This window comes from Bombina bombina, chromosome 3, assembly GCF_027579735.1.
Source record: "Bombina bombina isolate aBomBom1 chromosome 3, aBomBom1.pri, whole genome shotgun sequence".
In the NCBI taxonomy this organism is placed as follows: domain Eukaryota; kingdom Metazoa; phylum Chordata; class Amphibia; order Anura; family Bombinatoridae; genus Bombina; species Bombina bombina.
The window spans coordinates 1155039505-1155054582 of record NC_069501.1 but is presented as its reverse complement, the minus strand read 5'-3'; the positions used below and the strand labels follow the sequence as shown (position 1 = coordinate 1155054582).

The window sequence follows — 15078 nt, the reverse complement described above, 5'->3', positions numbered from 1 at the left end:
TGCACTACAATTTCTCTACAAGAAGGAGAATATTTATCATCAGGCCCTTAGGGCTTAATTCTCTCAAGATCTTTGATCATATGAGATTATCTAAAATGGTTCTCTAGTACTGTGAGATCCCTCACAAGATTCTAGAATTACTGTAGCTCTCCAAGGGGCATTCCCTGCATTTCTGGATATGAAGGAGTGACAAGCACATCATAATATAGTACATAAGAGTTATGTTGCATTTACACTTCATTTCTTCTCTTTAAAGTTTTATTACAATTATTTTATTTGTGAAGAATATATTCCCACATGGTCGTGATCCTATTAGAACAGTGACCATATTGTCAATATAAGATATTGGTCATCCACGCTTTTTTTAGGCGCTCTTAATATCATCTCATTAATTACTACTTGTTACTCTTTGCTGCGTCTCACACTTTATAGATGTAATTGTATTTATCTATGAGTTGGGTTTTTTTTAGTTTTATTTGTATCTGGTACAATTATCTTTTACTTTTTTGCACATGACTGTATCCAGCGAAACATATTGCTATTTTTTTGTACCTTTTGTATTTTGTTCATTTCAGTAAAGGAAAATTTTAAAACATTTTTACAATTAAACGTATTAAACACAAAATAGTGCAAAGCTTAATTTTTGTATACAGCACTGTATGGTTTTTGATTTTCCAAATTCCGATTGTGCTTTGAATGTTTCTGTGTAAATTTAATAAATTTAGGATTATACTCTGTATATCAATTTCTGTGCATTTTTTACAAATTGCACTGCAATTTGCATTTTTTCTATGTGAAATATGCTTGTCAGTTTCAGGCAGGGAGGAGGGGCAGAGAATTCCCTGGGTGTGTATAAATCTCTCTCACAAGTATCATATTCTCCACTTGTAGGTTTCACCGATTTACCTTGCCTGCAGTATGCAGGTGAAGTTTGTTCAAAATTCACAATATACTTTGACAGAAAAGTAATGTATACTAAACTAGAAGGAAATTCAAGTTAAACTGTAGTAAAAACATTTCAGTTTAATTTGTATTTGTTGCACACTGAGAATTTATATCAGTGCCAGATGCTCCCCTGTTACACCCAATCTCCCCAGTGAGATTCTGTTTCCCAGAGAGTTTAAGCACTTTCTATGGGAGGTAGCTCTCATCTCTGGCACTTTTTTTTGAGAATTGACTTCTGCCTCTCTGAAGTCTGTACTATAATTTATCTCCTGGATGTAAAAATGTGTGTGGAGAAGCGAACACAAAATAGGCTACCCCTGTTGACAGACACCTGAAATTCATGTTTATTTGCTGGACAAAGAAAAAGCACTTTGCTGAGCATGTCAGGTGGCTACATAACTGTACAACCTGCTCTGTGAGCTGCTGCAAAACAAAATCTAATCTGAATGAAATAACTTAAAATAATAATATAAGTTAAAGGCTTCAAACTATAAGGTCATCAAGTCAACAGCTATCAGCGTACTTAATGAAAAATATAATACATAGTTTTATGAAAATACATTCAAGTCATGTCAGCTTTAGTACCTTTTAAAAATCCCAAGTATACGTTATTGATTTTTTTCTGAAAAACAGCACTTTTTTCTATATGAAAGGACACTGTACTATAAAATGTGTTTTCCCTTAACCTATTGCAAATGTTATACCTACTGCAGAGTATTTGAAATAGATGGTTTTGCTCTTTAAAACCATCACTTGTTGTTCTCTGGGACATGCACATAGCTATGGGCTGAGCCTGCAAGTAAAGCAAACATTTAAATGTTATTTATTTTAGTAATTTAATTGCTAATTATGGATGTAGGGGTTGAATAAAGAACAGCCAGCTATTTCACATACAAAATCTCTATCCCTCTCATCCCCCCCCCTCCCCAATGGATAATTGGGAGCACATTAACCCCTTAACGACGGCACGTCCTACAAAAAACTACCCTTAATGACCAAGGACGTCCCTGGCACTTCCTCTGGGGTTTGAAGCGCTGGAAGCGATCGTTATGAGGGGGGCAGCTACACTACAGAAAATACTTTATTTTGAATATATAAATAAAAAAACAATTTTTGGGGGGCAAACTGGGTACTGGTGTTCTATCGAGAACTACAATACATTGCAAACTCCAATCTGACGTCATTTCCGGTGATTCCATACATCTGATTGGTCCGTGTCCAGTGAATGACAAGATTCACAACCAATAAAATGGGCACTGTAATCGCCTATCTCCACTATTTATTGTGCCTCCGCATGGGGGGTTTAAGGGGGGCAAAACTCCCCATTGTAAACCTCATTCCCCAAGGTTTACTTGGGTTGTATGCCAGAGATCGGCGGTGCGAGAGAAAACAGATATTTAAATAGAAAAAGTCCCCGGAAGTGATGTCAGATTGGCGTTTTCGAGTAATTGGAGTTATCGACAGAACACTGGAAGACAGCTGCCAGTACCCAAGATGGAGGCAAGTAGGTAGAGGGGGAGGGTTAGAAAGCTGTATGGGGGGAGATCAGGGAGGTTGGGGGCTAAGGGGGGATTAAACACTGCAGAATCAACATAAAAATAAAAAAAAGTTTTTTATTTTAGTACTGGCAGTCTTTCTGCCAGTACTTAAGATGGCTGGGACAATTGTGGGGTTGGGGAGGGAAGAGAACTGTTTGGGAGGGATGTATCAGGTGGGCGGTTTATCTCTACACTAAAGCTAAAATTAACCCTACAAGCTCCCTACAAGCTACCAAATTAACCCCTTCACTGCTGGGCATAATACAAGTGTGGTGCGCAGCAGCATTTAGCGGCCTTCTAATTACCAAAAAGCAACGCCAAAGCCATATATGTCTGCTATTTCTGAACATAGTGGATCACAGAGAAGTATTTACAACCATTTGTGCCATGATTGCACTAACTGTTTATAAATAATTTCAGTGAGAAACCTAAAATTGTGAAAAAAAGTTAGCGATTTTTTTTTATTTGATCGCATTTGGCGATGAAATAGTGGCATTAAATATACCAAAATGGGCCTAAATCAATACTTTGGGTTGTCTACTACACTACACTAAAACTAAAATTAACCCTACAAGCTCCCTAATTAACCCCTTCACTGCTGGGCATAATAAACATGTGGTGCGCAGCAGCATTTAGCGGCCTTCTAATTACCAAAAAGCAATGCCAAAGCCATATAAGTCTGCTATTTCTGAACAAAGGGGATCCCAGAGAAGCATTTACAACCATTTGTGCCATAATTGCACAAGCTGTTTGTAAATAATTTCAGTGAGAAACCTAAAGTTTGTGAAAACGTTGGTGAAAAAATGAATTATTTTTTTATTTGATCGCATTTCGCGGTGAAATGGTGGCATGAAATATGCTAAAATGGGCCTAGATCAATACTTTTGGTTGTCTACTAAAAGAAAATATATACATGTCAAGGGATATTCAGGGATTCCTGACAGATATCAGTGTTACAATATAACTATCACTAATTTTGAAAGGAAAAAAATAGTTTGGAAATAGCAAAGTGCTACTTGTATTTATTGCCCTATAACTTGCAAAAAAGCAAAGAACATGTAAACATTGGGTATTTCTAAACTCAGGACAAAATTTAGAAACTATTTAGCATGGTTGTGTGTAACAGATTTTGGGGGTCAAAGTTAGAAAAAGTGTGTTTTTATCAATTTTTTCATCATATTTTAGCATTTTTTATAGTAAATTATATGATATGATGAAAATAATGGTATCTTTAGAAAGTCCATTTAATGGCGAGAAAAACAATGTGTGTGGGTACAGTAACTGAGTAAGAGGAAAATTACAGCTAAACACAAACATTGCAGAAATGTAAAAATAACCCTGGTCCCAAACGGTCAGAAAATGGAAAAGTGGTCTGGTCACTAAGGGGGTTAAAGGAGAGAAAATGTTACAATGACCCTTTAAATAAGTTAAAAGGGGCTTGAACAATTTAATTAAAATCTGGCTGTTTTGTAATAACTACACATCTGATTTTAGCACAATCACAATTTTGTTTCAAAGTTATGCAACATTGATAACTAAATTTTAAAAAGTAACTTTGTTTAAACATAAACTATAAAATACTGCAAATCTGCACTTGTATGAGCTTTTCAACTACACAACATATGCTTTAAAATATTCCATACTCTGCAAAAGGAAGGATTCTAACAGGAAATAAAAGTGACTAAAATATTCAACAAGGAATGGACCTTCTTATGTCTTCAATTTAGCTAATAATTTACATATCACAGAATATAATTACTGTATGTTTTGAAAATTGACAAAGTACAGGAGGAATAATAAAAATGTTTGCAATTCTAGAAATACGCAAGCCACAAACTACCATTCCTAGGATATGAAACTATCTGATCATCTGTGATGATCAGTGTACCCCCATGAACGTTGATATTGCAGTTTGCAATTTAGAGCAATACCAAGTTGAGAAAACAATTATAAGCATTCTAAAACAAAGTAACAGGATAATATTAATTCTAAGGAAAAGTAAAAGTCAGCTCTTTCCAATATTGTAACGCCTTTTAGTAGAATTTAATAAATGTGCTTTGCTTAAATGAGAGATATTCCAAAGTATTTTAATGATGGATGTGTCACTTTAAGACAAAACTTCACTGAGCGTTGTTTTCAAAAGTTACTATGTCTCATGTACAGCCGCAAGTTGTTTTTCTACGGCTGGAATACAATCTAAAGTTGAGTGGTTACTAATGAATGCTGGATGATACCCAAAACTTGCAAAGAACGGAGTCTGGGAGGTAGAACTGTGTTTTGCATTGTTGTAGGCAAATTCTGCTGTAGGTAGGAAATCAGCCAAATTATGCTGCTGATAATTAAGAAAATATAACAGATATTGCTCTAGAGTATGGTTAGTACATTCTGTTTGTCCATTAGCTTGTGGCTGAAAGGCAGTAGACAATTTGTATTTGATATATTGACCTAAAGCAGAACAAACTTTTTCAAAATCGAGAAGTTAAAGTAAAGGGACATTAAACACTTTGAGATGGTAATATAAAATGATAAATTGTATATATAAAACAACTCTGCAATATACTTTCATTATTTATTTTGTCCTCTTTGCCTGTAATTCCATTCTGAAATTGTGAGCTTTTCAGTTCCTGTTAGAAATGGAAGTGCAGAACACTGTTAAATCCAGCACAACCATTGGCTGCACACTCTAGTGACCTATTTATAACTGTCCCTAATTGGCCACAGCAGAGAAGGTAACAAGTCACAACATGGCAGCTCCCAGTGTTTTATAGACAATAAAACTTTACACTTATTTTGTCACTTTTTAAACAACTAATAAAACTTTAAAAAAATACATCTACATGTTAGTCATGGACTAATCTTTTCTTTGAATGCATCATTCTATCTAGCATGTATTTAGTGTTTAATGTCCCTTTAATTGAACCTCTCGGTCAGAGATTACTTAATCTGGAACTCTGTGCAGCTGAAACATTCTGCATTATTAACTATGCAGTGTTCTTAGCTGTGGGGAGGCCACAGGTAGCAATGAAATGAATCATCTTTGATAGACGATCATAAACAACCAAGATTGTACTATATTCCCCAGATGGAGGCAGTTCTACAATAAAGTCCATAGAAATTGATCCCCAGGGATGGGTTGGATCAGGAAGGGGTTGTAATAACCCAAGTGGACAAGAAGGAGGAGTTTTATTTCTGGCACAAGTCTCACAGGATGAAACATATTTCTGGATATCCTTCTGAAAAATGGGCCATCAGAAAGAACGAGATAACAGTGCTTGGGTTTTACTTATTCCTTAATGACCTGCGTAAAACATGCAACCTAATAGACCCTGGTACATAATGTTTTTTTCCAGTAAACCCAAAAACCATTAATCATTGTCATAGAAGGATCTTTTGGGGGGGGGGGGAGAAAGAAAAAAGGGATCATAAGTATAGCATATGCTCCTTTCATTTGTGATAACAGGGTAGAAGAAATTGTAGCACCTAAAAAATGACTTTAGACAAAATATACTTTTCTGGTTCAGTGGGTTGTGGAGTGTGAGAAAACATTCGAGACAGAGCATCTTCTTTTCGATTTCTGCTGCCAGGTCTATGAGAAATCACAGAAATGAAGCAAGAGAAAAACCCTTCTTGCCTGTCGGTCTGACAGTCTTTTAGCTGGCTTAATAAATTCTAGATTTCTGTGGTCTGTAAGTACTGAAATTGGGTGAACTACTCCTTCTAAATGATTTGTCCATTCCGTAAAAGCAGATTTGATTGCTAGGAGCTCTTTATTACCAATATCATCATTTATTTCTGCTAGATTCATCTGTCAAGAGTAAAAGGCACATGGATGTAGCAACGTCTTAGGCTCTGTACGCTGGGAGAGGATTGCACCAACAGCAGAATCAGAGGCATCAAACTCTACAACAAAAGGCAATTCCGGGTTTGGATGAACCAAAACAGGGGCAGAGGTAGGCTCTATAGTATCTGAAAAAAACATTACAACTTAATATGCAATATTTTCTGGTTTAAAAGTGAGTTTTTCTGATACAGCTTGAAAGGAGGGATGTGCTTTCTTGCACTTTCATGTGTAACTGTGATGCTGGGAGCCTATTGTGCATTCTGAACAAAATAATTTTCTGCAAGGCCAAAAGCAAAGAATCAGCAGTATTTTTAGCCAGATAGGGTTCAGCAGAGTTCCATCATTTGCTAAACTTCCTAGTGCAAGTTTCTAGTTTAAAGGGATATGAAACCCAAAATGTTTCTTTCATGATTCAGATAGAGCATGGGATTTAAAAAAAAAAAACTTTCTAATTTACTTCTATTATCAATTTTTCTTTGTTCTCTTAGTATCTCTTATTGAAAAGCAAGGACGTATGTTTAGGAGCCGGCCCATTTCTGAAGTAATATATGGCAGCAGTTTTGCGAGAATGTTATACATTTGCAAGAGCACTAGAGGGCAGCACTATTTCCTGCCATTTAGGGCTCTAGATGCCTACCTAGGTATCTCTTCAACACAGAATATCATGGGAACAAAGCAAATTTTATAATCAAAGTAAATTGGATTTTTTTTTAAATAAATTGTATACACTGTTTGAATCACAAAATATTTTTGGGGGTTTAATATCCCTTTAAACTGCATACATCCTCACACTGATGTATTCTATGTATCAAGTACTCCAAATATTGCCTTTTTATTTTCCCCATGTTACATTTTCAAGGTCAACAGAAATGTAATTAATAGTTATCTTGTAAATTATCAGCAATCTATTTTGGCATCACCTGCTTGTTGTAAAGGGAATTAGATCAAAATTAAAAACAGTGGTGACCACTCCATGGTATTGGGTAAATGTATTCATCTAAGAAATAATAACTCAGAAGATGTACTTAGACACACAATTTGTGTGAATGCAAAGCATATTAGTCCAAATAGTATTTTTAATTCCTCCTATCACTATTAGCAATTAGCTAGGATTCGAGAAATGTAAACACATTTCTAGTTTATTTATATCCTTCTGGAGATGTGGTCTCCAGAACTGTTCACAGTATTTCAGATGAGGCCTAACTAGCAATCTGTAAAGTGGTATAAGACCCTTGCTATTTCTGCTACTAATACCTCTCCCAATGCAAGTATACGACAAGCTTTACTGGCGGCACTGCTGCATTGTGTACCAAATTTTAAATCATCTGAAACAATAATTCTCCCATTCCTCTTTAGTTACAGTACGTAATGTACCATTGAGACTATAATTGGCCTTTGGGTTTTTGGATCCTATATGCATAATTTTGCTCTTGGTAATATTACATTTTAGATTCTATTTATTTGCCACGTCCTCCAGGTTTTTCTTTTTAAAAAATCACTGCTCATTTGATCCACTTCTCCTAGAACATCAACTCTGTTACAAACTTTTGTATTATCAGCAAACAAGCAAACCTTACCCTGGAGTCCACTTCCAATATTACTTATCAATATGTTAAACAAAACAGGCCCAAGAACTGACCCAAAAAAATAATAAAGGGATTTAAAACAATGCTACACAACACATTCACACATTATTTAACTGCTTAATTACCCAGAACATATGCAGCAGTAAGACCCAAACATTTAGAGTTCCAAGTCAGCAGCTAACAGTACGCTACTTCTTTAAGAGCCACTGAAGGGAGATGACGGACAGGAAAGGGAAGAGAGCCCTAAGCCAGCCTGCCACATTGTAATGCAACAGTGCTAAACAGCTGTTAACACAGCCTGAAAAAAGGAGAATAGCACTGTGAGCTGCTCACTGCTTCCCTGCCAATGACAAGGACAGGTTACAAGGCATTAATCCCAATTCTGTAGATGACATAGTATATTGATACCTGGTATTTGTTATGTACTAGGTTATCTATTAACCCTCCATATGTCTGATGAACTCAAGAAACATGAACTCTTAAAAAAAACTAAAATATTAGTAGAATTAGTAGCACTCACTTCTACAGTACAACAGGGTGCACTTTAAAAACAGCATTACATTGTAGTATTAGAGAGGAAGGCACTCGCTGTATTCCAAACTTATTTTCATGTTTAATATGGCAATATAATAATACATATACTATGGCAATATAATACTATTATACAGTCTTTTTGGAATAAAACTTAGTTAAATATTAAACTGAGTACTATTACAAAAAGACAGCAGAGTGCCTTTTCATAGATGGAAATATATATTGTTATATGTTGAAGCCCTGTTCTTAATTTCTAATAATGTGTAAGAAAAAAATAAAATAAAACAGGAATAGCATAAACACTTATAAAGGGCCCTTACAGTACTGACAAGATGTCTTAGATCATCGCGCCAGACCTTGGATCTTTAAATGATCACCAATGATTAAAGAAAAAGGTCTGGACCTCTCACTATCCTAAATTGCACAAGCTCCTGTTACTCAAACGATAATACAAAAACTGACATGTTTACTAATAGCTTTCGGTCGCTTCTTTTATAAACATAAGAAATACTTTATTGTTCATGAGCTTACAAGGCATTAAACAAATATATATTACCATTTCTACTTCTGATCGCTCATTAATATTATTCATACTGTCCTCTACTCTGGGACGTTTCCATTCCTTACACCTCTCCATATGTTCATGAGTATCGCTGGCCTAAAAAAAAAAAAAAGTTAATATAAATGCCATTTGTGATATATCCATATAAAGCAGGGCTTGATCTATCCATCAGCAAGGTAGGCTACTAAAATTCTAGCTTTGGTCCTAAGATTTTATTGTTCTACATTTACTCCTATATGTGTCTGGCTCCTTAAAGGGACAGTAATCACCTTGAGATTTAATTATAAAAGGTTAAGTAATATGTAGGCATGTGCATTTTTTGTATTCGGCATTTATTTTAGAATCAAATGCCAAATATGGCACTCAACTGTTTTTAGTGCTGGATTTATTTGTGTCAAAGCTCAACACAAATATCTGTGCAAATCTATTTGCAACCTCTGCATCGGAAGCGACCCAGCAGCTGCTTTGGCGCTAAGACCTATGGGGACTATGGCTAATGTGCTTTCTTATTCTCCATGGCATTCCAGTTTCTTCCCTGATCTCCTGGTGCTGACCATAGCGTGTACCCTAGTTTATGCCTATTGCCTCAAAATTGCCTGTACCTTGATTTACAGACTAATAAACTGATTTATGGACCAGAACTTTTGATACTCTTCCGCCTGTCACTTTTGCTATGACGTCTGATGTCTGTCAGTCATTTTGATACTGGATCCTGGCCTGACCCTGACGACTATTCTGGATATTCCTTGGCTGCTGACGTCTATTTCTGTCTTCCCTGTAACAACCTCGGCCTGTTTCTGACTATTGCCTGTAACATTCTGCAGAATTGGATCCAGTTTACAATCAATGTAAATTACCTTTTTACCTTAAATTGACATACAATTAATAAGATAGAAGGTGTTTATACATGGGGAGTAGGGCTGCACGATTAATAGCTGATGCGGTTTTAAACCGTGATTAATCGCTGCGGTTTAAGAACCGTGTGTACGCAATTTATAACCCCGCCCACTATGAAGTCACCTATAACGTACAGGAGGGCTCCGCAGCTGCCACATGCGGGCAAGGGGGGTGGCAGTGACTTATCAGTACTGTACTAGCACATGGTGACTGACTGAGCTCAGGCGGGGGCCGGGGGGCAGCCATGTCGGACCTAGCTGGAGGGATAGCCGGCCATGCAGTGCTGAATGAACTAGCAGTGTTTTCTTGTCTGGTGCAGCAGCAAGCACAGCGGCTCCAACCATGAATAGAAAGCTGGCAAGCAGGATGCACAGTCTGCGCGCGCCCAAATACTCCATTTAAAGTATTTGGGCGCGCAGACCGTGAGTCCTGCTAGCCAGCTTTCTATTCATGGTGGGAGGGAGCCGCTGTTGCACTGGACAAGAAAATGCTGCTTGGGGGGCCGGTAAGTGACTGTGGTAGTGTTGTGTAGTGGGATTCACTTGGCAGAGGTCACCATTGCAAGATAAAGAGCTTGTCTCCTCTGCATTAGAATCATACTTCAAACTATAGAGCTCAGCTGGCTTACTTTACACTATAACTGTTTGCTATAGAGACACTACTGCAGAGTATTGAATGCTATGGAGCATGATTACTTGCAATATTTCTACAAGCACAGAGATTGCTCACGTTGGAACTAACAATATTACTGTATTTTATGAAGTTTGCTTATTTTTTAATAGAACATTAGTGCTGCAAGTTAAATGCATACTCACAGTGTAATAAAATAATGTAGGTTATGGAGAGTGAGAGATTGAGAGAGAGAGAGAGAGAGAGAGAGAGAGAGAGAGAGAGAGAGAGAGAGAGAGAGAGAGAGAGAGAGAGAGAGAGAGAGAGAGAGAGAGAGAGAGAGAGAGAGAGAGATTGTATTTTTATTCTGCCAGAGTGTATTGGACATTGAGAAACATGTACATTAAGATTCTGTAATCTTAAATACATTTTAAATTGAAAAATGAAGGTGTTATAGTCATTTATAAGAAAATTGCAACAACAAAAAAAATTTGCCCATATCGCCCAGCCCTAATGGGGAGCTAGAAATATATCAATAACTAGTACTTTGTACATGTCTATAGTTTATTATTAAATATAGAGTTAGGTAAGTTGAAAATATTCATGTTTCTATTCTGGTATAGTAAAACTTAATTTCGCATTAGGTTGTTATTTCATAATCAAATGTTATTGGTGTATATCTGCAGCCATAACTAGAATAGTATAGGACAATTTGCCTGAGTGAATAACTTGAACAGAATGACCTGGTACATTTTGTGTTATTTGCTAGGCAGCTACCAGGTTCTTATTTCTAGACAGAGAACAAGGTTTGATAGGCTGAATTGTATATATCTTGCATGGGGGATTTGCATTAGGTAGGTGTGTATTTATGGTTTGTAAACATCAGATAGCTAAGACTGACACACACAATATATTTGACAGTGGCATATCAAATCACTTATGTTCAATAAACTGTGTAATATCTTTTAAACCATTTCTCTAATTGTAAAACACTTTTGGGATCTATTATAAATGAGATGTACTGATTACCTTTGTCAGACAGATTTTGTAAAGTGGGCATGGTAGTATATAATGTGTAGGTCAAAGTGAATAATTTAATACATTTTAGTAAGGCAGTTGGCGTAAGGTAATACTGTCTGGATAGCTACACTGAACAGAATACCAAGAGGAAATATTGACAAAATGTGAACTGTCTGCTTTTGTTTGGTATTAACCCTTTGACCACCACACTGCAATGCAACGTAACTGATAGCCAAGATGATATGTTTGTTCATTTATTGTTTTACACAAGAATATACCGCAATTCCATAACCGAATAAAAAGCTACAATGCCACATTTTGTGTTGGCACATAGATTAGTCCTGCTGGACAGAGAGCTAGGTCTGATAGGTTGAAGTGCACATTGCTTACATGGGATGGGATGGGATGTTGCTTAGGCAGGTATAGCAAGGAATGACACAGAATATGTTTTATTAAAGAACGTGCCATATCAAAACACTTAGCTGTGTAATATCATTTAACCCTTTCTCTAAATGTAATATATTATCTGGGTCCTTAATCAGATGTACTGATTTCCTTTCTCTTACATGTATGTAGCCTTCTCTTGTCTGACAGGCATTGGGAAGTAGGCATGCTGGTAAACAGGTTGGTATATATTTGTTTATGTTGGACAGAGTTAGCATAAAGTAACACTTCCTAGAAAGTTGCACACAGAATACTGAGTAAATATTAACAAAACGTGTGTTTTCTGTTTCGTTTGGTATTAACCTTAGGGGCATCACACTGCACTGCAAAACTCTTATACCCAGGACCATATATTTATGTATTTTCTCTTTACACAAAGCTGTACTGAGTGCATAACCAAATAATAACACTACAAATAAGCGAATCTTGCCAGACCTACATACTTAACAAACGTCCCGTTTCTGGTAGTACAGTACGAGCTGGAAGACCCCGTTCCAATGTGAAGTTTCTCTCTGTATTTCAAATCATACACCATGATCCATATCACGCATGCGTAGTACAAGCTAATGCATATTACGCATGCGAAAAGCACTGGGACAACATAAAAAATGCGCACGCGTCAAGTGATTGTAATCATGCGCAGTTTGTCTCAAAGAAGGGATATAGGGAAGCTCTATAGTACGTGGTTTCCACAGTGCTTATGGATAACTGCAACGAAGAATTGCGTGAAATAGCTTTGCTAGTGTAAGTGAAAGTCGCAAAGTAATAGGTGGAGAGAATTAGGGGCAGCAACACGAAGAGGAAAAATAAGACTGAATGCTAAATAAAATGTGCATGGATATGCAGAGTGAGTGAAACGCTGACTTCTCCACTTAGAGGGGGAGCAGCAAGAGTAGTTACGGTAGGTGGGCAGCAATGCGGAAACGTGGTTATGCATAAGGGTTAGATGTTATGGTAAATACAGGTGAGGTGGCTCAGTAATGGGTAAAGTAATATTAGGAGCATCTGCCCAATTTAGTATGTTAACGTTTTTTATTCTCAGTGCTGCAACTATTAACACAGTGTTTTTTACAATGCTGCGAGTAACCAGGCTGCATGAAAACCTGTGAAGTTAACCCTTTCCTGCCTTCAGTTTGTCTCCTTCCTGCCTTTAGTTTTCTTAAAGGGACATTCAACACTGCCCACAACATTAATCTATGTTTCAAAACTAAATAAAAGGATAAAGCTGCAAGGTGCCCCCTTTCTCTTACCACCTTCACTGTTGAATCGTCTTTCGCATCTTCCAAATTGTTGTCATAATATGTCTTCCTAACTCCCCCCACCGTGACGTCTTCGCCTTCTTTCTCAAACTAGCAGCCAATGAGATCCCATTCCCTGGACTGAAATCCAAGCGCGTTCACGGCCGTTAGCGCATGCGCAATATACTAGGAACTCTAAAAGCGGAACCAAAATAATAGAAGTTGTTTCCGTTACGCTGATATTACTTACAGTACTCTATTACGTTATTGGGTTATGATGGTTCCGCTTTTAAGGTTCCTATTGTATCGCGCATGCGCTAACGCCCGTGAACGCGTTGGGATTGAAGTAGGAGAAATGGGACAGAACTGCCGGCTAGTTTGAAGAAGACGAGCTGTACGTCACAGTGGGGGGAGTTAAGCAGCCATATTAGGAGACAAATTTTGACGATATCGATGAGGATTGAACAGTGAAGGCAGTAAGTAAGAGAAAGGGGGAACGTTGAAGCTTGCTCTTTAGACTTAGTTTAGAAACATAGATTAATGTTGTGGGCAGTGTTGAATGTCCCTTTAAACCACTAGTATTGTGTCCTGTGAAGTTAACTCTTTCGTGCCTTCAGCTGGATATTGCACTATTTTATTCCTTGCCTTTTTTTAATCCATTATACAACAAATATCACCACAAATGACCGTGTGCCCTTTGTTATAACTCTTTCTCTGCTCCTTTAGGGGCTGTAGTGTCGTGACCAGATTAAACGACGGATAATCGGAAAGACATTTATCCGGGCGCTGGGTGGGAATGAGACTTAAAAATCACGTTTTCAGCTACAACGTTTTTAATAGTGGACTGGGTATAAACTATTAATAAACTTGATGAAATGTATTAAAAATAATGTTTTATTTAATTAACAACAAGAACATATATATTAAAAAAATTCCCTCTATTGGATTTTTTGGGAATCAAAAAAAAGAAAAGACAATTAAATTGACTTATAATTAACTTACATATATAAATATACTTCTTTGCTATATATATATATATATATATATATATATATATATATATATACACACACACATAGTCGATATAAAAAGTCTACACACCCCTGTTAAAATGGCAGGTTTCTGTGATGTAAAAAAATGAGACAAAGATAAATAATTTCAGAACTTTTTCCACCTTTAATGTGACCTATAAACTGTACAACTCAATTGAAAAACAAACTGAAATCTTTTAGGTAAAGGGAAATAAAAAACTAAAATAATATGGTTGCATAAGTGTGAACACCCTTAAACTATTACTTTATTGAAACACCTTTTGATTTTATTTCAGAACTCAGTCTTTTTGGGTATGAGTTTTTTAGCATGGCACATCTTGACTTGGCATGATTTGCCCACTCTTCTTTACAAAAACACTCTAAATCTGTCAGAATGCGAGGGCATCTCCTGTGCACAGCCCCCTTCAGATCACCCCACAGATTTTGAATTGGATTCAGGTCTGGCCTCTGGCTGGGCCATCCCAAAACTTTAATCTTCTTCTGGTGAAGCCATTCCTTTGTTGATTTGGATGTATGCTTTGGGTCGTTGTCATGCTGAAAGATGAAGTTCCTCTTCATGTTCTGCTTTCTAGCAGAAGCCTGAAGGTTTTGTGCCAATATTGTCTGGTAGTTGGAACTGTTCATTATTCCCTCTACCTTGAATAAGGCCCCAGTTCCAGCTGAAGAAAAACAGCCCCAAAGCATGATGCTGACACCACCATGCTTCACTGTGGGTATTGTGTTCTTTTGGTGATATGCAGTGTTGGTTTTGCGCCAAACATGTCTTTTGGAATTATGGCCAAAAAGTTCAACTTTGGTTTCATCAGACCAGA

At 36.9% G+C, this 15078-nt stretch overlaps 1 protein-coding gene across 3 annotated transcripts in view; it reads right to left on the bottom strand.

Moving 5' to 3' along the window:
• Window positions 1-12534, bottom strand: part of CWF19L2 (CWF19 like cell cycle control factor 2) — an 803233-nt gene extending 790699 nt beyond the window's left edge. Inside the window, exons 1-2 of one of the 3 annotated variants that reach the window (XM_053708563.1) lie at window positions 12416-12534; window positions 9001-9102 (exon numbers count right to left, since the gene is read on the bottom strand). In XM_053708563.1, the coding sequence (XP_053564538.1) occupies window positions 9001-9102; window positions 12416-12511 (198 nt within the window). In that variant the 5' untranslated portion in view covers window positions 12512-12534. Of the gene's footprint in view, window positions 1-9000; window positions 9103-12411 lie in introns of all 3 variants that reach the window. The other 2 variants (XM_053708564.1, XM_053708565.1) reach the window with 2 other exon arrangements.
• Window positions 12535-15078: the final 2544 nt, after the last annotated feature.